This window comes from Poeciliopsis prolifica, unplaced genomic scaffold, assembly GCF_027474105.1.
Source record: "Poeciliopsis prolifica strain line A6 unplaced genomic scaffold, Auburn_PproV2 SCAFFOLD007, whole genome shotgun sequence".
Taxonomy (NCBI): Eukaryota; Metazoa; Chordata; class Actinopteri; order Cyprinodontiformes; family Poeciliidae; genus Poeciliopsis; species Poeciliopsis prolifica.
The window spans coordinates 14,396,141-14,422,725 of NW_026562382.1; the positions used below are offsets into that span (position 1 = coordinate 14,396,141).

Below are 26,585 nucleotides of genomic sequence, written 5' to 3' on the forward strand. Positions count from 1 at the left end.
TTGAAATGAATGTTTTATTTGTCAATAAAGGATGTAACTGTGCTCTCACACTGAAGAAGCCTTAAAATGTAACCTCATTACTTGAATAGCCACACCGACCATTGTGATAAAAACTGAAAAAAAGAATAAAATAAAAATAAACACTAATTTTTGAGCCAGAAAGGCAGCTATAGTAAACGACTAGCAGGCAGGTGGCAGACATGTAAATCGCGTGACAAAATGTGTTGTGCTACCACTGAAAACCTTTCTTTATTATACAGAGATTTGTTTCCCACTTTCTTCTGTCTCACACACAGAAATAACTGCACATGCAGCATTGAGTCAAGATGTGACAAACAAGAGCCGTGTGTGCATGTGAGTGTCTGAGTCTCTCTGTGTCTTCCAGCAGATTCTATGTCATTCATGTCACTGAGAATTAGGATTAAGTTGCCTTATTTTACACACCGATCTTACGTAAAAGATTATTACTACTTGAGTGTGAACAGGCAGACAGCACGGCTACCACACCAAGCTGGCACCTCTTCCTGGATTGCTGGCTCCAACAACTGACTGAGCTAATGACCATGATGATTCAGGATGACGCAGTAACTCGACAGCTTAGGTTCTTACTAGATGATTTTATCAAAGTCTAGAACTACACCATAGTTTTTCTTTTGCACCGTCAGGGACATAACCAAAATGGGCACTGGCTTGGAGTTGCAGTTAATTATCATTCAGTTTGTTTATGATGTTAAGTTTATTGACAAAACACGAGTAAGGTATGATTTCATCTATTTCACACAATGAGTAAATGTTAAAGAGTATACAGCTAAAACAATTTAACATTTTCAAAAGATCTGGATGAATGTTTACAAATCATTTAAGAATTTCAATAAATTATGATTCCTTAATGGAAAATATAAACATCTAATGATGCTTGACTCAAGACATTTTTACAATACTGAAAATTAGGAAACAAATAATGGAATGAATATTTTCATTTCAGTAACTTTGGTTTCACACCTGTAGCAAACTAAAAATCAGCTCATCCAATGTAATTTTACATTATTGAACTTAGTGTTAAATGGTAAAGCTTCCAATTTTGAAATTTCAATATATATATATATATATATATATATATATATATATGCATTCATGCTAGAGAAAATAACTAAATACTGTGCAAAGGCTTTAAGGACATTTTTATAGAACCCTGTTTTCCCCTGACAAAAGATGTTCAAAGAGGTTATGTTTAGTTAATGGATATTCAGTTATGTGTCTGGCTCACAACTTGAAGGGCAAAAAACAAATGTCTTTGCTTAGCGAACAGTCTGCATCACAGCAAGACCTGTCTTATTTTATCGTCTATTTTGGGCACCACTGTTTTACAGTCCAACTCTGCTCTGAACTTCTCCACAGCAGGGATGAAGATGGACACATTGTTTAGACACAATTAGTGAACATTTTGAAACCTATGCATGATGTTTTTTTCATTTCACTCCTCTCTGCCATTTTGTGTTGGTTCTATATCTAAAATCCTAGATTTTAGATGTGATATTTGATCACATTTGATCAAATTCAATGATCAAATGTGACAAGTATGGAAAGATTCTAGGGGTATGACTTCCTCATAATACATTGTAAAAACTGGCATGCACATCTTAAAGATCCAGTTCCCCTCTAGGACTTAGGCAAAATCAAACAGTAAACAAACCCTGACTGGCTTGACAAATCGAATTTCACCAAGTTCTTATCTAACTGCATTGCTGAAGAGTATTTTTTATATATATAAAAAACATAAATGCACACTGAATAAAGGAGATATTAATGCAAGTCACATGATGCAGATCACACCCACTTGCTGTGATCATTCATGTTGATGGCTTTGTGTAACGTGAAAAAAAAAAAAAATTAAAAAAAAAATCCTAAATGAACTGCTGCCAGCACAAAAAAGGAAAGCAGGTGGAACACTCAGCCAGAATCTCCAGACAAATTCCTTCATGGTGCGCTCGGCATTCTGCAGGACTCCATGAATTCCACCCTTATCTTGAATGCATGAGGCGTCTAAATGTATGTGCAGACACTGGAGCAAGTGGACTCCACAAAGGGAAATCGATATCCAGCCCCCAATATGTAAATGAGATGTGACTGAAGCAGGCATGCTCCAAGTGAGAAATCCATCTTGTATGAGCTAACCAAATATCCATTCAGAGGGAGCAATTTGACCTCAGACGGGGTAAATTACAGGCTTTCGTACCATATTTTGTAACATTAGATTTACAATGGAACAATGTACAAAAAAGTCATATTTTATTTCAGAATGAAGTAGATTATGTTGACAATATTAGGCTATATATCACTGATGTTTAACACGGAATGGGAAATATCAATAGGAGAAATGCAGATTATTGGGATGTGTGATCAATCAGTGGGGCACGCCAATATGACTCAGCACTGGTTTTTGCAGCTCTCTCCCTCTCTCTCTTCTCTGTCATTGGAAAAAAAAATCATAGCAAGCAACTTATTTTAAGCACTTCTTTTCAACATCCATATTCATTCTACACTGTATGTTTGTGCAATGTGCAATGTAATCTCTGGAGCCCAACGGTCATTCAGTGCCACCGCAGCCATCCAAGTTCCTGCAGGCACCGCAGTAGGTGAAGCCTTTCCAAAGCCCAATGCAGACATTTTTTTTCTTTAATCATTTGATTTCCTCACATAGAAACAGTGCGTATAATTGGACCAATAAGTCACAGGACAATTAGGTCAATCAGCAGGTCTCTCCCACCTCAAAATCTGGGTTTCTAGATCTGTTGCTCAGCAGTGATTTCACATCAGATTAAAGCCGCAGAATCGTCCCTTTAAAAACTGAATGGCACCACAGAACAACCACACGTACACTCCCAAGAACCGAGATCCAGTTCTGTTATGCACGAACAATGCCTCATTTTTTCCCCCCTCCACCTCATCAAAGAGGTTGCGCTCCTTAAAACATTCACTTATTGCCTGATGGTAAGGTTGCCTCAATGTCAGCGTCTCAGGCTTTTTAATTGAGTTGCAAATTGGGTTTTCTGCTGCATCACAACGCTGGCAGCGTTTAAAAGAAGTATGAAATCTTTTACCTGTTCGGCTCGGCGTCCTCCAGTAAAACACCGGTCTGTCCGACTCAGATGCGCCGCAGCCTTTCAGTTACCGTAATATCGGAACTAGGCGTGCCGGTTCCTGTTTACACCAGTTACTACGGTGCTCTGAAGGAGCCTTTCTTGCTAGAAACTACCATAGTGGTTGAATCAAAATATGACTGCATTTTTATTTTTTCGGTACTATGACAAAAACAGAGAGCAAATAGTAACATTTGAATGTAAATGAATACTAGAAAGAGAGCGTCACCTATTCAGCTCCATACACCAATAAAATGTGATAATGCTGACAGTAATCATTTTTATGACCCTGAAAGTGGCACTTCTTGTGTCGTCAATAGTGGAAAAAAGGCGACTGAAGTGTGGCTGTTTGTCTTAAGAAACTTAATGATGATGATGGTAATCAGACTTTTTTATCATGTTGAAATAATACTGACAAAATATAGCAAATCAAAGGACACATGGCAATAAATACATCTATTTTTTTCATACCTTAATTGAGCCCTATATAAAATTAAAACATTAAAGCAACCCATTTAATGCACCGTTAAAATAATGAAAGCAGGCGTTTTATTGACAGTTCTTTCTTTATTGCTTTTTAATATTACCATTTTGACATATGCTCATACAAAACTATTCTGCCGCAATGTTTTTACTATAAATATGGTGACTTAGAGGCGCAGGAAAAAAAATAATAATAAAAAATGGACTATTTGATGCAGTGCAAGTCCATGGCAAAAGGTAAGCTTTTTTTTCAAACTTTGATAGAAGGACGCCCTCTAATGTGTATAAACATAAATAAACATGGTAAAGGCTGATTGAGCCTATATTTTAACAATAAGTCTTTCTACATGAACAGTTACTTGCTTGTTTTTAGTTAGGTCAAATAAGCTAAATATATCCACTGAGGTTATAGTGCACGTTATTTGAGAGGCAATAGCCCCCTCTTGTGGCCAGCAGTGGTTCTCTTTGCTTTTTATTTGAGGGTGATTTATTTTACAGTTGCAGCTAGAGATAACCTTTGTCTTTTTAACCTTTCATCACAAGACTTGGTCTGTCAATCTGAACTCCTAACACAAGCTAGCACTAGAACTAAATGAAACTAAGAGTCCTTCACGGGGAGATTGAAGGATCAATTACATTAAAATGTTCGGACTTGACACGTGACAATATTGTATTTAAACACATTCTCAGATCACTATAAACTTCAAATGGGATATCATTAATGAAAATAAGTAGTTGCCCTTGACATTTGACCAGATTCACGTGTACAAACCAGGAATCAGCCATGTCTGCATTACTAAAGAAAATAGTTAGATGAAACTGAGTTTATGACTCTTAAGGTCATGTACCGAGTCCTTGGTATGAGGTTGGATACATAAATTCATTTAAATTAGAGGGGTGACCTCAGCCATCTGCACTTATCAATTATAAGTGTGCATTATGCATTCAAGACCGAAACACAAGCTGCTTTATGCCAACTGTGGCCCAGAGAGCACTGACTTTGATACATGTTACCTATATCTTAACACTATATCAGCCCACAGTATTTGATGCAACTATCAGCTTTTATGCAATAAATTAAAACATTTTTTAAATGTTGGTAGAATACTTTATATAAAAACATGAAAAAAGTCAGACTTTTGAAAGCAGATATTTACTGTACTGTGTAATTACAGTGGAGATCTAATAAAAACAAACAGCTTGAAATGTACAGAAGGAAGTGCCATATTCTACTATATTCTATAATTATGGGGATTCCTTTCCCCAATTTAATTTTATTATAAAATATTTCTTTGCCTTGTACCTTAGCTGATGCCAGAAATGTTTTCTACAAACTACCTTTCCAGGTATAGCACAATGAAAAAAGGGATATTTGGATCTAGTCATTGCAGGATGTTTGCAGATTTTTATGTACATACTGCATTTGTTCAGTCACATATTTTCAGATTACTGAGATGATGATGGGCTGATGGAGGAACGGTCATATGGACGAATTAGCTGATCGATTAATTAATGACCAGATGGATGATCTATGTGTGTCGTCTTCATAAAAACAACAACATAAAAGTAAGCTGATTGAAGCAACCCATTTTTTAAAAATTCAGCTGTTTCACAAGTAGAGTCGCCAGAAAATAAGTATGCATATTTTTCCATACTCCATCTTTTCTTTTCCATATTAAGACCTCAGAGGTGCTCAAGTCAAATTCCATACTGTTCCAGATTGTCATTAGCAATAATGGGATTCCCTTATTATTGCTCTGACATTTAAACAAAATGCATCTGTTGTGCTTATAAATCCATGAGCAACCTCTGAGAACCAGAAAAGAAACAAGCACATGAATCATGTAATAAAAAAGCAAACCCGCAATGTTTACTAATAGCAATATTTACTGTTTTCATTTTAAAAAAAAATTGCAAAAATTACAGCACATATGAAAAAAAACTTATAAAAACAATCAGATTATATAAATAAATGTGTCTACTTGGGTCTTTAAATCTGTACATTTTAAGAGACATCTTTGAGAATAAATAGCATGTGACAACTATTAACTGCTGCTCTACTTCACAATACAGATAGCTCCCACATTTACATTACAACCCAAAACTGCAGCAATAGCCCCAGATGTCAATTAAAACTGTTGTGGCATCTCACAATACAAAATGACGTTTGCATCAAAGTATTCAGATAAATACATTGAATGAAAAATTAGCAATGACTGTGTCCAGTATCCCTGCAAAGGTTTCCTGTGGACTTGTTTTGGCTTTTGGTCCCTGATGTAAGGAGAGCTGAAAAACAAAGAAAATACTTGAAAAGTGAACTTGGTTGAAAACGATGTGTTGTTTTTCCATAATTAACTATGTTTCAGCTGTTCTATAAAATTACTTTTTTTTTATAGACTTAAATGGCATTATCTCGCGCCAATTACAATATAGCTGTAAAGTAAAATACCCTATAACATAAATATCTGTAAATAGTCAAACTTTAAGTTTCATATTTAAGTACAAATGTATAACAATATAAAATGTCGCCTTACTTACCTATGACGATGTCATCACCGTAAACTCAGCTTCCGCTGGATGCACAGCTCTTGTTCTGTCCATAAGAGGGCAGTGTAGTGCAGGCTGACTGAGTTGGGGACAGTTGGGAGTTGGAAGGCTTTGAAGAGAGGGAAAGGCAGCTGGGTTCTGTCCACCCAGATGGGATTTTCACTTCATCAGATCGCAGAGTCGCTTCCTCATGCTCATCCAGAGGAAAGACTCGGGACTCCCAAGGTGCTTGAGGCTGCAGGAAATACAGAGCAAATAATGTGGTTTTTGTCTGTTTGCTGACAGCCACAAATCTTTTTCGTACAATTTATTAAATGAAATAAACCGAGTATGAATAAATATAATAAACTCATATAAACTAAGTATATAATATACTCGGTTTATTTGAGTATACATACTCATATATATAAGCTATATAATAAATCCACTAAATGCTTTCTCCAGACCGGTCCCTTCACTTAAACAGACGTTAATTCTTTGACGTCTGTTTGATTTCGGTGAAGCTCAGGGTTTCAGTGTTAATCGTGGTTTGTTTTGGTGCTGAAGTGCACAAAACAGAACTGCGGTGATGAGAAAGCTGATTAGAAAAGCCTGGATAAGTAGCAGCTTGTTTCCTCTCCAATCACAGCAAAGAAGAAGAGTGTCCTACAATCAAAGCAGGATCAGGGGAAACAAGTAGAGACAAGTATCTGTGGAGACTCTCAAGAAGCCATCGAGGCTTCCCAGCTCGCCTAAGCCTGTCTGGAAAAGGCTGAGGATATTAGACTCATTACTGCTGATTTATATTCTTGTCCTGTGCCAAAGGGTAAATAACATCTTATCATTGATATGGATATTATAGAAAACACATATCAAGTAATGTTGAGCATTAAAAAGAAAATTAGGAGTTTAAAAACAAACTGCTACTGCAGTCTTATGTGAAACATCAGTAATTTGTTCGTCCAACAGTGGGACAGGTTTGCTCTGCTCACTGATGAATACTGGAATGAATGAAGGACATAATAATCAATTTAACTGTCAGAACAAAGAAAACACACATTAGTAGCAGAACCTGTCTCAACCACTTAAGAAAACAGAATATGCAATCTGAGATTTGTCCTTTCTCAGTGGAATACTGTTATAATATCCATTTTCGTTGAAGATTCGGGACCAGGAGCTTGAGTGAGATCATACCAGCCACTCCTCCACCCGCAGCTGCTCATCAGAATCCAGCTGAGCACAACTCCACTCCACTGAGCTTTCATCTCCTGATGTGCACATCCCGCCCCCACTGCTCGATAGCCTGCTGCCAGATCTGAAGAGGAGAGAGAAGATAAACGTAAGCCATCCACAAGAAGAACATTTTTTCTACACTCGGCTTCCACGCAGATTGTTTGAACGTAAAGACTTGTAAGCGAGTCTGTTTGTGTGCAGTCACGTTGTCGAACGTCTCCAGCACTTCCTCTTTTCCCAGGATGTCCAGCGGCGCTTCTCCTTCTGCTCCAAAGCCTGGTGCCTCCGAGCAAAGACTTCATCACAGAGATCCTCAATCTGTATACGACACAGAATGCACTGGAAGACGAAATCAAGAAATACATCAATATATTTGTGCCAGGAAGATTGAATTTTACCTTCTGATTCTCTTCTCCCGTTTTAGGAGTCAAACCCTGGATGTCGACCACCCGCCACCTAATTAAGAAGTAGAGACTGTGCATTATTGTCATAATTTATATGATCGTTTTATTACTAAATTGTGTGAACAGGGGAAAAGAAACAAACAATTCAAGTCATATGATCAATAAAATGAACACTACATTTAAACTGAACTTGTTTTAAACTCCTTTGACAGCACTCGGGCTGTTTACCTCGGTGTCAGGATATCTTTGTACTGCAGTTTTTCCACTTTAGAAAGAGGAGGAATGACGGGAATGACGATGTCATCAATGTTGTACACTCGGCCTCTGTGGTGTTTGCGAAGAAAGCCCTAAAAAGAAACAAAACATGCTATTGCATAAGTAGAGTTAAACCTACAGCTAATACTTACAAATGTTTACATATTACAGAGGACTAGCATTTCTATGTTAGATCTTTTGTGTGTGAAGACATGCACATGACATCTGCATGACATTTAGTTATTTCATGTTCAAACCTGCATGTTTTCGATAACAGGGCAATTATTCATTGGAAAGTCCCATTAAATGAACTGTATCCACCATGTCCTGTAGATATGAATCACCAGCTATAGGGACTGTCTGGAATCAGCAGCAGTAGAATTAGAAACATAATTATGCCGCAACCACAAATGACATGGCATTTAAGCAGCTAAATGGAAAAATCTCTATAATGGACTTGCTGCATAATAAAAACCAGGTTCTTCAGGGGATAAAAAAAAGAGTATTTGGACTCTTTCTGAAATGAAGAAGTGGACCTTTAAATAAAGAACAATTGCTTTGATACTGATAATCAAGTTATTGTCTTTGTCCTTCTCCTCTTTCACTTAAGTTGACATTTTCTTAAAACATTTGGTTTTGCACTTGCTTTCCTTTCAGACATAAAGTATGGCATTGAAAAATCAGGACATCTGGAATCTTTCAGCACCTAATTGGATCAGGATCCATCAGTTATTACAGAGTATAAGGATCTAAATTAAAAGTGATCCGAGGTCCACAATGAAGACTATTTATTCACTGGGTTTTATCATGTTCACACTATGTATGCATATCTGTGAGTTCATTCTCAACATTTTTATTTTGTGCTTGCAAAAAATAACTAAATTTAAGGGTGTTTGACACTATGGTCCATAATAAATACACAAAGAAAAACATTAAGATGGAAATTATTAACTTCTGTTTCATTCCAACTGATAGAAGTTTGGTAGTTTGATAAAATTAACTAAAAAATAAAAAAAAGTTTGTTGCATTTAAGAAGAAACTTAAAGTATGTAAGTATGAATTTTGTTTTCCTAACACTTGTTGGTAGCCAGTAGTTAAGACATTAGTCACTTACTTACAGATTGACACACAACTGAATGATAATGAGTTTGTTACCCGTGAGCCCCGGCTGAGCGTAAACTGCCCATAGTTCTCCTCCAGCATGTCATTTGAACTGTCTCCAAGATCACACAGCTGGTACAGGACATCCTGTTCATCTAGACATATAACACACACTCTGAAAGTGAGAATATATCAAGGACATGGCTGCAGAAAACAGTGCAGTTCACAATTTAAAAATGTGATAAACAATATAACTAAGTAGATGCTAAATGATCAATAATATGTACCGGTAGCCATGAGCTAACTTCTTCGAACACATTTTTTACACAAAAAGATCCGCCTTTTCTAACTTAAAAGTGACAGGAAACTGTTACATCTTTCACTAAATTGTATTTCTTACAGACAAGATCACATGTTTCAAACCTTAGAAATCAGTATAGTGTTTTAAATTGTTTTTATTTCAGGAGTAATTCTTGTTTTATTTTTAAACCTGGAAATCCTTAAATTATGTTAGAAATTGTGGTTTGAATACAGCAATACCACACTTTTATCTTACTGTGGGAACTTTTTCAGTTCGTCCAGTTACTGAGTAAGAATTAGACACATGAACCCACCGTTAGCCAGTCTGCGGCGCCGTCCTCTCTTCCTTTTTCTCTTATTGGATCGTCTGCGCTGACTCCAAGCAGATCCTGGTGACCTGATTGGTGACAGAGTCAAAACTCCCCTTTTCTGACGCCGCACATGTTGCTTGCATTTCCTACCTAGAAGTGCACACACATGGCATAAATTAGACGGGTAATGTGGTTTTCATGCTGCTCTTCTAATACATTTTTAGATCTGAACCAAATCAGAATTTAGATCATTTGTTTCTGATCACAGAAAAAATGTGGTGTAAATGTATATTACTTACATTTACCCAACAATAGCAATTGCTTAAGGACTTACTTTTTTTTTTTCAACTGAGAGAAAATTTTAGAACTCCTTTTACACTCAGCAGGAACAAGAGAGCCATAAATACTTTTGAGTTGTCATCTCTGAGATAATTAGAAAATTATCTCTGGAAAATAAAAGTTGTTATCTTGTCATAACGAGATAATTGTTTGACCTAATAAAGTGATAACGCCTTGAGAAGTGATAACGCCTTGAGAATGTGAATGTCTTCTTAACAGTTTAATAATCTCTGTTAGGGCTCCTTAATATATTTCTTTGGCTTTATGGTTTTCGAGGCCAGGATGGTCTATTAATGGACAGTATGCAAACTACATGATCCATTCTAAATTGCCTTTTATCAATCTCCTACTCTGAAATTTTTCTTAAAAGAACAAATTTGATTGAGTTTTATTAAGATGGTTCTAGTACAACTCTATATGCAAATTGGGGTGAAGTTCGTCCCTATCTTGGATAATTTCACTCTACTCTATGCATCTATATGTATCTAGTCAAGATTTTCTAAAGCATAGTCCATAATGAGCTGTAGGACTTGATCGGAAGTTTCAAATGATCCTATTCAATTTTAGCTGCAACGATAACGATATATTTACGTCGGGCTGTAATTTTAGGTAATTCACCATTGACAGACTGTCTTCCACTGCTATTGACTAAAGAGAACAGATCATTAAAACCAACAAGAAATCGTCAGTGAGCTGTGTATGTGACGTTTTTATCAACTGTATATTCAATCAGGTTCCTTTGTGCCTACTAGTTGCACTCTTTCATCTCCATTTTGCTCTACTATACACTAAAAACAACCACGCAAAACTAAAATCCCATGGTGATCTTAGGAAGTAAAAGCAGAAATAACATCCTAATTTATGGAAACTACACATAAACAGATTCTGACACTGGTGAAATGTCACACAATTTCATGCAGGTCCAGTGGGACATCTGACGGGAATAAAAACAACGGTGGAGCTGAGAAATATTTAAAAATCAGACACCAAACAAGTGAATCACACCAATGTCACCAGCCGGTGCAACGCTGAACTGATGCTGTGAAGCTGAGAGCAGCAGGACCGCTGCACTGAAGAGAAGAGCTGCCATCGATACAGTTGCAGCCGGGCATGATTTAATGTTACACAGTACAGCTTCAACAAGTTGCTCAAAGTCTAAACTGGTATAGTTGTGCACTTATGGTGTAAAGTTTACCTTTGAGAAAACGCTGCCTGAAGGAATCGCAGCGACCCCCTTTTGCAAAAATTTCTGCCAGCGCCCCCTACCGTCCTCTGAACGTACCAGTTGAGAAAAGCTACTTTAGATACTTGAATCTGTACCAGGTTCTGTACTAGGTTTCAGGTAATCTTTTGCCCTGATCACGCTGCCATCTTAAAAAAAAAAAAAAATTGTTTTTTTCTTTCTTAGTGTGAAAATAAAACAGAATAAAAGATTTTTGAGTCAACAGATAAAATAGGGAACAAACTGTGATGTGAACACAGTTCCTTCAGAAGGATCTTACTCTTGTGCCTTGGTGTGGAGCTGGCTCTCCCATAGTTTGGTGGATTGGACAGTCTAGAATTGATAATTAAAGGTCTCTGAACCCATTCTTCTCTGGCTTTGAATTTCTGAAAATGATGACTTGTAGTAATGCCTGAGAGGAGAGAATACAATCTTTAAGAACTTGGTGAAAATAATACAGTCACAGGAACCAAAGATATTGGATCACTTTACAACTCTCAATAGATCAAGAAAAAAAATTATCTATTTTTTGAACATGGGGAGACTACAACTTTAAAAAGACGAGGCACACCAGGATCAACATGTGCTACATGGTATGAAATATCAAACAAGTAAAAAATTGAACAGGAACTAAATCATACTGTTGCAACGTTTGTATTACTTTTCAGTGTTGGAAGACATGCAGGTTTAGGTAAACACACCTGTGCTTTACCTCCAGTTAAATCTGACACTGTGACAAAGATATGTGATCTCAGCTACTGTACAATGAAACATTCCACCAATATCAGCACTTGGTTCAATAATTATATTACTTAACCTAATTTCTGTCATGTAAGAATGGCTCCAGATTTCAAACTAGTTGCGTTATTAAACCAATATATAATACCTATAGGAACTCTTTATACTATGCATAGAACATTGAACTTTGCTACCAAGATGATTGAGCAAACTGTTGTAAAATGGGGCGAATCAGAAGTGGTACATACTTCACAGAAATGACAATTTAGACCTTAAAGATAACCTTATAGAATGGGTGAATGGTAAAATGAATACAATTCTGAATCATTTCCATATGGAAAAAAAAAATCTAAATTGGAAGTTTTACCAGAGGAAAGAGGCACCAAAGGGTGAAGTCTTGACCTGCAGCTGCAGTCAGGTTTCGAGCACAAACAAACAGAATCACAAGAGTTACACGTGGGGAAGTGAGTAGATACGTGCTTTCTTGATTTCTGCAACAAAAATAAAACAAAAGGAGGGAAAAATAGATTTTACGCACAAGTAATTATCTTTCACATTTAGATATTTCAACTTCAACAGTCAAAAAAGTGCATTTGCAGCGATATAATCTTAATATCCAACCTCCAACTCTCTTACATTATTTTATTAATATGAAGACAGATAATAGATACTTTGTCATATAAAAGAATGAACAAATCAATATACATATGTGTACGGTCTATTTGCAGCAGGAAAAAACAAGAAAAATAGGAGCCTGCATTGGGTGTACCGGTGAACTGGCGGTGTAGCAAGAGGTGACAGAGAACAATCTGCGCTTGTGGCAAGACACCATGGGCCGGGTGCGGGCGCACACACACGATGCATCAACTCTGAAGAGCCTTCTGCCTTTCAGCCTCCTTCCCTTAGCGGTCCCAGTTAGAAAAACGTCATTTCCTCCAGGAGTACTGCAGGAATGAGATCAGATGAGATCATGAAGATGCCACAGTTATGACTCATGCAGTAAAACAAGCTGCAGTCAGGACAGATGTATGTCACTGGTAATAACATGAATAACTGACATATATACTCTCGTTACTTTCCAATTAATAATCATCAACACAAGGCTTTTATTTTCACTCATAATTAGGTGTAAAAAAAGCAACCATGCAGTCAGACTAGACAAAGCTGTTTGGTTAATTCAAGTATAAATATTTATGTTCTAATAAATATTAGAACATCAAAAAGTAAACATTTTGCCTATTTTCCTAAAAGAATTTAAAGTACCATATTTAAATAAGTACTGGAAAAATATTTTACACCTAAAACTCACTGATTGCAATCTTTGATGTGCAACATTATCCCTTACAATACAAAAGTATTGCATTATTTATTATGGCTCATAATTATGAACTAAAAAAATAATAATTCTGAGCATTCAAATAACACATGCTTTTTATCTTCACTGAGAATGAGGGGTAAAAAGAGCCAGAAGACATAATTCATGTCAGGCTGGAGTAAAAGAAAAAATGCTTCACTGCTTTTCTTACCCAAAGTTATGGCCCATTAAATAACAGAAAAGCAGCACAGAAATGACATTTAAAATATTTCTCTCAGCCAAGTCAGAAAAACTACTGAGCTAGGGATTATAGCGCCACCACAAGCATGCAGGCGTCAGCAAATTACAATAGATTTAAGACTCAGTGATTAAAACTGTTTGATCTGCAACATTAGATTAAGACTTGAAATCCTGACTGTGCAGCCACATGGTGCCTTACCTTCTGTTTCCACTGCTGCTTGCCACAGCTTTATGTCAGGCATGTTGGATCTGTGTATGTGCTGGAGCTGCCTCTGTCATTATTAATGTCGATTGAGCAACTGTGCAATGTTGGCTTTTGAGTAGCTGTTTGTGAACACAAAGTAAAAAGAAAGAAGACACTTCTCCCCTTCTAAGGTTTTAATTATCACAACTCATATTTGATTCTTCCAATATTTTATCCTAAGGTTATACTTTTTTTTTTTTTTTAATTTTGGCAACCCAATCAACAGGCAGTTAATTAGTGGATCTTTGGCAATGAATCATTAACAGGTCAATATTTTTAGAAAAGCAAAAGCTTTCACAGTTTAACAATCTGAAACAATAGATGTATAATAATGCATTAAGCAGGGAGATCATATTTTGCAGCTCTTGGTTAGGCTAGTTTATGATGTCATTTCCAAAAAGCTTGGCCTACATTCCTACAAAGCGAGAAAGATCATTCACAAGTGGAAAACAGTACAGCTGGTCTTTGTTCAAGGAAGGGGCGGGCCTGGAAGTTTACACAAAAGTCAGACAAATCCTAAAACGTGAAAAATTAAAAATTGCCCAGAAGAAATTTATCAACCATCTGCTTTTGAATTTCAGTTTTGCTCTAAATGCTCTAAATAGATGGGAATGTTAAGTTCTGATACATTATGTGTTTCACCATTCACGGTGATATTTACCTAAAGTCCTTTTAAATTGATGTCCTGAAGTGACGTTACTCAGTAAAGCGAAATATGTTTTAATAGAAATGCTCCAATTAGGTTGGGTTCTAATACTCATAACAATATAGAGTAAAGATCTCATATTTTTTTCATCTAGAATCCCTTTACTGAAACAGTTAGTGTTGCTGTGATCTTGAATGTAAACCTAATTGTATTTATATTTATGAAATTAAATAATGAGCCAGAGTCATCTTTTTATGGCTGTATTTTAATTGTTGTCAGCAGAAGAGCTGAGACAAAGAAGGGGACCTCTGGGGCACAACAGACCTCAAGCTTGAAAATAATTTTCTGCAGCCAACACTGTTGTAAAAGGGTTGCAAAGTGGTCAAACCTGCTATTACATTCCACCACAGAATTTAAATTACTGAACATTTCTGCTGCAAAACAAAAATTATTCACAAGCTGAAGTGATGTTACATTATGTGTGTAAAAAATAGAGAAATAAGAATTAGCAATTAGTGCTTTCAGTGTAATTAGCATCTGAAGCTAACTGTAGCATTTCTTTTATTTTCTAGGTAGCAAACAGATTTGCAAGTACAGAACTATATTTCATCTCATTGTTTTCCAACTTTTAAAGTCCTTTATTTTCCATGTCAGATAGATGGAAAGTTCTAATATAAAAAAGTAACATTTTGTATTCTTTCCCATTTCTACTGTCGCTGTTTGTTGTTTTCATGTTGCGCTCTGAACTTTTCTCCTGAGACATTATACCATTGTGTGACATAACTTCTACGGTTCTAAATGTTGCCAGCAAACACTTGACTTCTGTCTTGTACTTTTTCTTTCTATTTGTTCCCAAACTATAACCAAAGAAGGTGATACAAAGGGTTTCTGCATCAAGCTTGATCCACATGTCTGACCTTTAAGTAATTAGCAAAATGAAATAAAAAATACATTTCTTGATATATTTTAAACATTCATTTTCAAAATGTGTGCAACACCTTTTGGCTGTAAGGCCTCCTCTGTAAAATCAGAGCTCCAATAGACTCAAGAATAACGGAGGAGTCAGGGGTTTAAAAGCCAAAAAAATTGTTAAATGTGAGTAATGTCTCTCAAATGAAGCTAGTTTTGCCTTTGTTGGTTGATTAACATGTCATGTTAGAATGCGACAGAGCAACCATTATAACCTAAGATATTATCTCAAATGTAACCAAAAACACACCCTAGAGCTGTGGTAACAGACTCCACCCAAACTCTAACCTCCACCCATAGCATGAGGCTGAAGGAGGATGAATATGCAGCTGTCAAAACAGACAATGAATAAGGTATCCATTAACTGTGACTGAGGAGCAGCCGGAATTCTACACACCTTGTGATGGTTCCTCTTTCCTTTGAAGGCTGTTTAGAGAGAGGAGAAAAATTCAGGGGAAGCATCAAACTGTTTACAATCTGGCTGAGCTGGGCACTCTGCAGAGAAGAAAACAAAGAAATCAAGTTAACCCAGAAACAAAATGAAAATTCAACAGCTTGCAAACCTGTATCATATTTCATATCAACAGAAACTGCTGACATTAAAGCCTATCAAAGACGATTGAAGCTGCAGTAGGTAGCTTTTATAAAAGTACGGATTGTTTTTACATTTTTCTTGAAAACGTTCACTGTCATGACAATGTAAAAACAAAAAATGAGCTCAACTAGTCTGTGCATTCACAGCAGGTAACTGTAGGGAAGAAGATGCAGCATGACAGAGAGCAAATGGGAGGTTGAGAGCAACATGTGCATTAGGGTGATTGACAGTAATACTACGCGCCTTTTGGCTCTGATTGGTTGTTTCTGACCAAGTGGTGCATTTCTGCAAATGGCAGTAAGGCCACAAGGAGGAGGCAGAGAAGCTTTGTTTATTCACATTTTATCTTTCTCTAGTCTTTGTCTGTCAGGACATAGAGAAATATTTAACAAATATGTTAAAAATATGAATTATTTATAAAAGTTACCTCCAGCAGGTTTAATTCAAAAGAAAATATAAACCAGAAAATACTAAGGAATCACCAAAACATTATGCTCCTCTGTGATGTGCTTGATCACACATCAACTTCTAATTCCATTAAGACTGGGAATGCATACTGTGTTATATTAATATGCAGTTCGACATCTGCCTCAACCGCTGTGAACATGCTCTTTCTCCCTTCTGGGATAATTAGAACCACCTGACATCATCAAGCAGAAGCAATTTATTCCCTCCACCTGCAGCTACTAATTTACTGAAACAGCACACGGGTCGAACAGAGAGCACTGCGTAAGTGATGAGTCAAATCCTCACAGGCTGACACGGGAACGCAACGTTACAGTCAAGAAAGAGTTCAGCCATCGTACCTGTCTCTCGATGTTGTACAGAAGGCGTGTGGGACTGCAGGGCTCCGCATCAGCATCTGATGCCGTGCAGGAGAGGCCGGCCATTTCTCTCATCAAGGTCTGCTGAATCTGCCTGTCGGTCAGCGGCTGGGATTGCGCAAGGACCACCCTGCCCTAAAGCATACGCAGAAGAGCATAGATGCAAAAAAGACAGATCTTATATGGTTTTCTATCTATTTACAGATTTAAATAATCTTTTTTCAACAATTGCACAGCATGCACGCTCAGGCAAGACAGATGCAATAATCGGAATTCTGTGGTCAATTACTGTGTTTAGGTTTCAGAAAAGACTTGACCTGCTGAGTGTGATTTAATTCAGGAATTTTTTCAATAATAATATTAGAAGATATAAGAGAAGTTTACAGTATTAATGTTGTTTTAAACTCGGCCTCCAGGAACAATTATTATCTACATAACAAAAAGGAGAGACGTCACCTTGCATAAAAGCAGTTGCTATAAAGATAAATTTACATTTTTAGAATATAACCAAATTGAAAAGGATAAAAAAAAAAACAATTTTGCTGTAACATGGTGACCTTCCTATTAGCTGCTGAAAATCTCACACTCTTGCTTTCTTCTAGACTGATTGACCCACAGACATGGGTATATTAAGTACAACCTCAATGTAATTTTTTTCCATCTTTAAGCTTTAGTTTTAAACGCTTCACTGGTACAAATCACAGCTACCTGTAAGTGTTTTTCCATTCGGAGCTACAACACCAAAGAGTTTTGGTTTAAATTTTTGGAAAAAGGTCAGACTTTTGAGTTCATCGCTGGTTGGGATTGATCAAGCTGACTACCAACCTATTTTGTTCACCAGCTAATTTCTCTGTGCATCCCTAATTTCCATCATACCTTGGTGGAGCGTATGTGCTTGTGCAGCTCCACCAGTTGCTCTATTCTCCCATCCAATTCAGACATACGGAGCTGCAGCCAGATCCATCTGCTGCTCAGCTCTGCTCGTTCTTCCAGCCACTGCATCTCGCTGCTGCTGCTGCTGGCACAAGGTGAGAGATAGATGGTTGTTTTAATCTCATTTCCCAATGTGTCAGCTTCACCTTTGTGAGAACAAGCAGGCAACCTGACAGAAAGCGATTATTTTAAATGCCGCACTCTAGATGAACAAAGTGTGTGTAATAAAACCGACTGTGTGAAAAGGTTACAATAGGAGCAAGTGTGTGTGTGTGTGTGTGTGTGTGTGTGTGTGTGTGTGGGTGTGTGTGTGTGTGTGTGTGTGTGTGTGTGTGTGTGTGTGTGTGTGTGTGTGTGTGTTTGTGTGTGTGTTTGTGTGTGTTCGTGTGTGTTCGTGAGGCTGAGTTCGGTACCACAGCAGTTGCCATGGCAGTGCTCTTGGACCTTGGCTTGCAGGGACTCCCCCACTTCAAACACTCTGATCCAGAGGGAAAGGTTAGGTTTCCCAGCATAAAGCTACAGACAGCACACTTCTCTGTACCCTTTGATATAATAAGGTGTTTTTTTTCCACCCCAGTTAAATTTAATTTAATTAAATACCTAAAGACAAGATCAAGTCATACAGCTAAGAAAATATCAGTCAAAGCCACTCTGTCAGTGTGCTTCAGGGAAGTCTGTTTGTTAAGCGGCTAATTGCCCCTTCCCAAACACAGACAATGCCTAGTCTTGGCTTGCCCCTTTTTTGCTTTCCACCAGTATAATGAGGAAATTCCAGAAATTTTTGCCAAGCACCGGCTGGAGGAGAAGGGGAGTGAACAAAGGAGGAATGACTTCTTTGCTCCTCTTTCCGGGAATGTTCCCCAAACTGTGTACTTATCACAAAGTTAATGAAACCAATTAGCTGACATTCTATGAATACAAGTCAGAGAGAGAACGCCTTGGGATTCTTGCAGCTAAAGTGATATATCAAGCTGACACAAGAGGCTTTGTCTCATTTGACTGTCTTGACTCATACAAAGGAAATGGTGTAATCAAACTTAAAGATTGTCAAAGAATCTTCTAACCACAAAGAGTATGTAATCCATTAAAACATTATTGAAAACTCTTAATTTTTTTCGCACTTTTTCCAAGCACTATCTTGTTCAGAAAAGAAAGTAATACTTTCTGTCTCCAGATGTGTAAAGCTAGATAAAATGTGGGGGATTTTTTTTTTCCATTTTTACTCTCCACCTTGTGTAGGCCAATCAAAAGAAACCAACAAAAATAAGCTGAAGTTTATGGTTGAAACATGTCAAAACATGAATTCAAGGAGTATGAACAGTTCTGTAAGGAGACTGCATTTGTAGCTGCAGCTACAAATGCAAAACTTAACCAATTACACTTTTAAAGCTGCATCCCATCAGTTCTTCAACTGTTCCCACACTGAATGCAGAGAGTTAAGTATTCCCACATTGGTTTTTTGAAAGGACTGTAATGATCCATTTCCTCACAAGAAATAAGCAAACTTCGAGAAGGATCAAACTATAAAATCTGTAAAGTGGAGGTTTAGAGCTAAATCACAGGGAACTGCTCCGTACCAGAAAAATCTGTGGGAAAAAGGAACTGGTTGACACTTTGAATCTGGACAAGAAACACAAACCCACAACCCAACACACAAATATGAATATATTGGTTTCCACTTCCAAAAACTACTTTTTTGTGTGTGAGTTCTCAAGTTTGCTAATTCATTTACATTATGAGCAAGAATGACCATATTTACAAAGGTCCCACACAAGTTTGCAGTTTGATCAAAGTGTAAAAGCATTTGGCAGAGCAGCGACTGTGGCCCTCAGGACTGTCTTGTGGAAATTCCAGAGTTCACATAAGGATCTACATTCTCCAGGGAAAACACGCAATTGTGTTAGCCATGTTTTAGTAATGCTGGCTGTGCAAACACCAATATCAGATGCTAATGACAGGTCAAAATGTCAAACCCATAAAACCCTGCTTTTCAGCACTGTTTTAGCACAGAGGAGGAAGTGATGTCAACGCCCTCTCCTGATTGAAATAATTGTTGCCCGCTCATGCACAATGCCAACAAAACATATTTAAAAAAAAAAAATGTTCACATGTCTTCTTCTATTTAAGTTCCGAAAGAGAAACAGAAATCAGCTAAAGTCATTATCAGTAAATCAAAGTTTTCCAAAAGCTGGAGATTGGAGAAAAGCCACAAAACCCTCATCAGTAATTTAAATCTCTTTTGTTTTGATCATGGTCTCAATCCATGGCTTTCTTTTTTCCTAGGGTAAAAATATGAAAATGCACAGAACAGAGGCCCATTTCACTGAACCACTCTCTACAAGGGGAAAGACAAGAACACATGGCATTCAAATAAGGCAGATGGGAACTGATTTTCATGGGTCAAAGACGTCTATTTTCCTAAATCTGCTCATATTTCAGGTCAGATCAACAAATCAGGTTTATTTGTATAGCACATTTCAGCAGGCAGGGGGGTTCAAAGTGCTTTACATAATAAAAACTGAAAATTACAATGAATAGCATTAAGAAAAGCATTTGTAACTGTGATGAACAAGGCTGGACTGTGGCAACAACATGAAGAAAAAAATCTACAAAGTTCTTGGTTCACAAACTAAAAGAGTGATGTCTTGGGATTTAACATTGCCAATCTAAAGGTTCAGTCATATCAGCCCTGTTTAGTCCACTTTAATCAAACTCTAGTTGGTTTGTCTAGAAAGTCTGGTTTGTTTGAGGAGGTGTGAAAACACATTCGAACTCTGATGTGGACCAAGAAAGTGAATCTGGACCACATGAAAAGCATAATTTTGCTCAGGAAAGTTTTAAAATCAACTTGTCTCTGTCAGGACATACAGGATGCAGGGACTAAATAATGACAGCACCTCTGGCATTCAAAAGCAAACACTGAGACACACACTGTCAACTAGAAATAGTGAAGAGCTGAGACATGATGGCGGAGTCTGAATGGAACGCTGCTGGCTCGCCGGCAACTCTGTGTTTATTTCCTAGCCTGTGGGTAGAGAGGGAGCTGGCTTGTCAGACGGATCTGTTATGACTGCCGCATGGAAAGAAACAACTATGTGTGAGCGCTTAGCTGAGAAAAGAAAAAAAATGTCAGAACACCCACCACAGCAGAGAGCACAAAACATGTACTTATGACAGCCAGAGCGTGAATGTCTCTGAAGGCCAAGCTAAACATGCAAGCAGCACTGGGGTTGCATATTCACAAGTTCCCAAAACTAATACTACATCAAAATTTGTGTTAGCTGTTCGTTTCAGAAATTCTCCAATTAAGCCCCACTTAACGTTTTTTTTTTTTTTTTCTTTCTGACTGGCTGCCTTCCATTCCTTGAAATAAAGTGAAACAACACTTATGTTAACTTTCCACATGCCGGAACTGAAAATAGAGCTCCATTCCTGCAGCCAAATCCTCTGCACTCTGAATGTTCTTCAGCATGAGTAGTTAACTTCACATCTGACACTGAAATGATCTAATTTTATGCTTCAAAGGATTTCCAGCGTCTAGGAGGCCGAGCTGGTTTATTTAGCTGCACGGACCAGCTGCACAAGCAAGATACTCACAGTGGCCCTTTATGCACAAACACACATTAAATGGTTGCATCCTTTCTCTGGAAAGTCCTCGCCTTAAAGTTTTTGACACATTGCAGATCAGAAGTTGTCATACACCAGTGGTAAAAGTTTTATCTTCTTTCAAGTTGGAAGGATTAGAAGCAGACCATCTTTGTGAATTAAAAATGAGCATTGAACATATATAAAAACAGTACATCTATTGAATTATTAAAGTTTTCTATTCATAAAAGGAAAAAAAATGAAAAGAAAGTTGAAGCCTAACCATAAAAAAAATATTCCTTTTACTGTGGTTTTGCATGTAGGAACACAAAAATCTGGAACAAGTAGTCAGTTATACTGTGTTTTACTTCACAGCACTGTTTAATTTACTAGAAGTTAAAGAGCCACAAGCAGCCCCAGAGCCAGACCTCTCAGCAAGACTTTGAAACTTGAAAACAAACACATCAAAATTAGCTTTAGCCCAGATGAAGCAGGCCAGGCTTCAGGCTTTTGGAATGGCCGTCACTTTGACCCTCTTGAAAATAAAAGGAATATGCTTCAAAGCTTAAAAGTGCCAGGAAACCAAGACCTTGTCAATGACTGCAAAAAGTTTTTCTATGATTTACTAAGAAACATTGAACCAAATATTAGGGATGTTTGTACATAATTCATGCTGTATGTATATTTATGATCCTTCCCAGTGAATTGAAATTTGTCCACCTGTTGAGTCACTCAAAGCCAAGCCAGACAATATGATAATATCAATAACAAACTGACAGATTAGCAACTTGATGATACTCACAAATGTGAAAGCATGTCTTCCTCTGACTCATCGTCAGAGCTGCTGCTGCCTGTGGCCTCTGAGTCCAGGGCTTCCTGCAGGCCTCTGAGAACCATCTGGTTGGACTCGCAGAAATCCGCCACCTCGGCAAAAAAAGCAGAGGCTGCAATCGACTCTTCCCAGGGAAAACAGGGATTGCTGCAACTTTGTGGCGGCGTAGCAGAGTCCAGGCTGTCAAGTGGAACATCCTCGAGTTGGAAATGCTTCTTCAGGCCCTCCAGCTGCTGGCTGCAGTGCTTCAAAGCGTGCTCGCCCAGCAGGGCTTGAAGTCTCCTTTGCAGCCTGCAGGCTCGACCTTGAAGCTCCGCGTGGCGGGACAGCTGCTCCTTCGCTGCGTTCTCTAGCGGATTTCTTGATTCCAGCCGTTCAGGGTTCGCAAAGCCAGTCCCAAACTGCCTTAGAGCCGCAGTAGGAGGAGGACAGAGCTTCTCTAATTCCTCATACATCATCTTGGGCTGGGTCACGTACATGGAAGTGAGATTCTGAGAGCTTTGCTCGCCATGAGTATAGGAGGAACAAACACTGGGAAAAATGAGAGAGGAGTGGAGCACATCACCACCATCTGGCCCGCATTCAGGCTGAACACTTTGTCCGTGCAGGAGCAAGGCCTCCTGGCTATTGTGCTCTGGAAGAGGGATTAAAAACATGTCTGTTGCACCTGGGAAGACTGTGGCCACTTGACGAGATTCCCTCTGGCATTTACTGAAGCAGGGCAAGCTAACAAGTAAACCGGGAGCAGGCCGGGCCACCATCTCACCCTGACCGCGACATGCAGGGCCGCACGCGAAAGGATCAGGATTTGCGGGGGGGTCTACGGGGTCCAGGTAGCCGAGTGAGCAAAGATTCAAGCTGATTTTCTGCAGGTCACCGTCATCTGCAGGTCTCAGGTGAGGCTCGAGCTCTACAGTGCACAGAATGGTGCTCGCATCCGAGTCCACGGCGACAGAGGCGGGAGGGGAGGAGAGGTGGATGCCGTGGTCATTTTTCAGGATCTTGGTCAGAGCCGGGGCCATTCCCCTTTCAGAGACAGGCGGGAAGCTTCACAGGGCGTGCCCTGAAGGATCTGACACAGAGCAGAGCACTTGTTAACCTCAAATGCTAAACACATTTGTATTTCAAAGACAGTAAGTCTGTACCATCGGGAAAAGACATGAAGGCATGCAAGTAGCAAAAACAAAAAGAAGTCTTATTTTTGTAATTTTTAAAAATAATATATCTATTTTAATTCTGAATGTTCTGATTTAAGTGTAACATTATGTTGTCATAAAAAGTTAAAATAAAGATTTAAGTGTATGTGTAGGAAAAAACTCATGCTTCCTTATATTCATATTTACTCTAAAACAGAGCTTATCTGTGAACAGACCACCTCTGACTAGAGTGGTGTCTCTTTTCACATCAACAGGACTGTTAGTGGCTAGATAGCGGTACATTGTCGAGCAACCATGACAACTTAATAGACGCATTGAAAGCATGAGGATAGTGACGCCTGACAACATTAGAGATGGGTGAACCTTTTCATGTACGCAAACAGGGAATAAAGCAGGGTTTTTTTTTACATTTGTTGCTTTGCACAAGGAATGTGGCAGCTGCAGACCATGTCCCCCATATGTCTGTGTGTGGCGGTTCTTTTAGCTCTTAGAGTTTCCACTGTCCACAACTTGTGAAACTGTTGAAAAGGTTTTTGACTTCTAGTCCTTGGTGTTTTTGCACCTTTTTCTTCTGCACTTTTTCCTCCTACTCAACATTCCATGAATCTCCCTGGCTACGGCACTCAGTAAATTACCAGTTTCCTTAACAGTGAACTTGTGATGACCGTCTGCTGGTCTGCTGTCAGGTCAGCAGCCTTCCACATTGCTGTGTAGACTAGGGGTCTGCAGACTGCAAATTTCAAAGACTAATTTTTTCCCTCATTGCACTTTAACACAGCCTTATTTGAGCCACAACTTGTAATCTATCACTACTTAGCCGGTACATTTTAAAGCCTAGTGTTAGGCTTTGAAATAAATAACATCAAGATTATGAATATATCATATATTATTAAATGACATATTGATATTTGTGAAAACAAAAGTGCATAGTCTCCAACCTACTGACAAGACAAAACTGTTCCAAAAATACTAAAGGTACTTTTAGTGCCATTCATTTGTGGAAATCTAATGAATGAGAGTTTTGTTTCATTATTCCATGAAACAAAACACGACAAACTGCTAAAGCTGGCATTTTTATTACATCTGTATTTAGAAACATGTCAGTAAACATGTTTCTTTATCATTTTAAACCAAAAGTATGAGAGCTATTGTGGACGATTTAAAGAGCCACAGTTGCAGACCCGCCTGGACATGACAGGCGGGTCTGCATTAATTTATGTATTAATGGTCTTATGTAATGTTCTAACATTCTGAAAAACATATTTTATTATTATTATTATTATTATTATTATTATTATTATTATTATTATTATTATTATTATTATGCGTGAGCCATAATCATCAAAATGAACAGAAATAAACACTTGAAATATGAGTAAGTTTAATCTGGAACTGAATTACAATATTAAATATATTTTCTGTGTTATGTGTGTTTGTATGTGTTATCTTTTCAAACGTTGTTCTCCAAACGTTGACAAAGCACCATTTTTTTTCTTTTACTTTAAGCATCTGGCCCTTTAAATCCCTGCACGCCCCTGCCAAAGATCCAATGGTAACCAAATATAACGTAAATAAACTGCAATAAAATTCGTCAACGGTGGTTAACGGTTAAAGAACAGTTATTTCAAGACGCCCAAAGAAAAACCCGAACCACTTTCCAGCCTTTTCTGCACAGTTTCGTTCAGCGGGTAACTGTTTAACTATTTTTTTAACGGACTCGTCAATAAGTCTAACCTTTCCTTCAAGCTTAAACTTTAACCCAAACGGCTAAACTGACGGTCTAACTTATGGAAACGAAACGTTGGAGTGTTGCACTTCAACTCCTGAACAAGTCAAAACTGAGCTTTACTGCAGTTTTACCAATAAACAAACACGTAACTGTCCCGCCTGTTAGTTAGAGCCATGCATTAGGAAAAACACCAACAGTCCTCAGAATCTGCTCAAAGTGTTGAGCTACTCACCTGACCGCTCATCGGACATCGTATGTTTCAGGGTCAGAGATCTTGAGCCGAAGATTTTTCGAGCGTTTGTGAATCAAAACACGGCAGTCTTTATGGCGTATGTTGATGAAAATCGCGGTTCTGACTCGCGCTGTTATTAAATATGAACTATGAAAACAATACGTTTTTCCCTTGAGAAGGTGGGTTCCATCCTGCTAGCATCCGCTCCCCAGATCTCCTCTGGCCAACTGCAGACAGAAGCAAGATTCCAGGATCTGATCGACGAGGGGCTGAGCCAGACCTCTGTTGCCTTCACGGTCCACTCGAAAGCTCGGAGCTGTCACTACTCCCTGAGACTCTTCTCGTTCTCTGAAAATATCGTTTCTCTTCAAACGGCGTTTGTGCAATAAAATACTTGTAGGGCAAGGTTGCGCGAAAACGAAAGAGCCCACGTTATTGATATTACTTATTTCAGTTTGGTCACAGATTGGCTGTTTATTTCACGCTTAAAATATTTGTAAAGAGAAATGGACGCTCATTTCACAGCACGTCTTGATGTGATGAAAACCCATACGTTTATGTCTATGCCAGTGAATATTAATGTATTCATTTGGTTATGTTTTACCTGTGCTATTGTTAGTGGTAGCAGAAGCAACTGTACAACTTTATTTTCACTTTCATTTAAACAGATAAAATTAATATGAAGTCACATTTTCAGTAAAATTAAATTTAAAACTACTTTATTGATCCCAGATAAAAACGCATGATGTTGTATCTCAAGTAATTTTTTCGACTTTATGAAGAATCCTTCTTTGTTCCATAATGTTCTGGAGTAGTTCCCAAAACTACTCAAAAAAGGCTTTATTTTGACAAAGCCCTACTTATCAAAATATCTAGACTTCATAAGTCCCTCACTATCAAGTCTAGATAGTCATTGAATTATCCCTGACTATCCAAATGACGACAGAAGAGACTGCACTCTCCACAGCATATGAAGATATGCAGCAAACACTGAAGAACAGAGAAGCTGCATACTTTAACTACACATTCAAAATATTATGTTAAAATAGAATGCATGGAGCCAATCAAAAGAAGAAACTCAACAACACCAACAATAATTTAAATTAAAAAAAAATACATGCTCTTTCTCAAAGGTAATAGAATTAGGCTGAATGTATTCTGTATGAAAACATAAGCAAATAAAGCTGACAGAGTTCACTGTTTTGCAGTCTAGGTAGCATTTAAAAAGCCTT

At 38.0% G+C, this 26,585-nt stretch overlaps 2 protein-coding genes across 10 annotated transcripts in view; both read right to left on the minus strand.

The window, feature by feature from the left end:
* The window catches only part of map2 (microtubule-associated protein 2), a 76,596-nt gene extending 73,440 nt beyond the window's left edge, over positions 1-3,156 (minus strand). For all 6 annotated transcript variants that reach the window (XM_055032375.1, XM_055032373.1, XM_055032372.1 and 3 more), the window contains exon 1: positions 3,102-3,156. The gene's annotated coding sequence lies outside the window, so the exon portion shown is untranslated. The remainder of the gene's footprint in view (positions 1-3,101) is intronic.
* A 2,334-nt stretch (positions 3,157-5,490) lies between these two features.
* Positions 5,491-25,627, minus strand: kansl1l (KAT8 regulatory NSL complex subunit 1-like). Of its 4 annotated transcripts, none has more exons than XM_055031676.1 (16): positions 25,354-25,627; positions 22,206-23,307; positions 17,762-17,903; positions 16,868-17,020; positions 15,864-15,961; positions 12,822-12,996; positions 12,420-12,543; positions 11,595-11,726; positions 9,757-9,903; positions 9,197-9,297; positions 8,015-8,133; positions 7,781-7,838; positions 7,588-7,721; positions 7,344-7,464; positions 6,162-6,405; positions 5,491-5,909 (listed from the first exon to the last, which is right to left on the minus strand). In XM_055031676.1, exons 2-15 carry the CDS (start codon positions 23,255-23,257, stop codon positions 6,187-6,189), a joined length of 2,775 nt encoding a protein of 924 aa, XP_054887651.1. In that variant the 5' UTR covers positions 23,258-23,307; positions 25,354-25,627; the 3' UTR covers positions 5,491-5,909; positions 6,162-6,186. The 4 variants fall into 4 exon arrangements, with proteins under 4 accessions (XP_054887651.1, XP_054887652.1, XP_054887653.1 ...); XM_055031677.1 differs by having other exon boundaries at positions 6,158-6,405; XM_055031678.1 differs by having other exon boundaries at positions 17,762-17,900; positions 25,354-25,626.
* Positions 25,628-26,585: the final 958 nt, after the last annotated feature.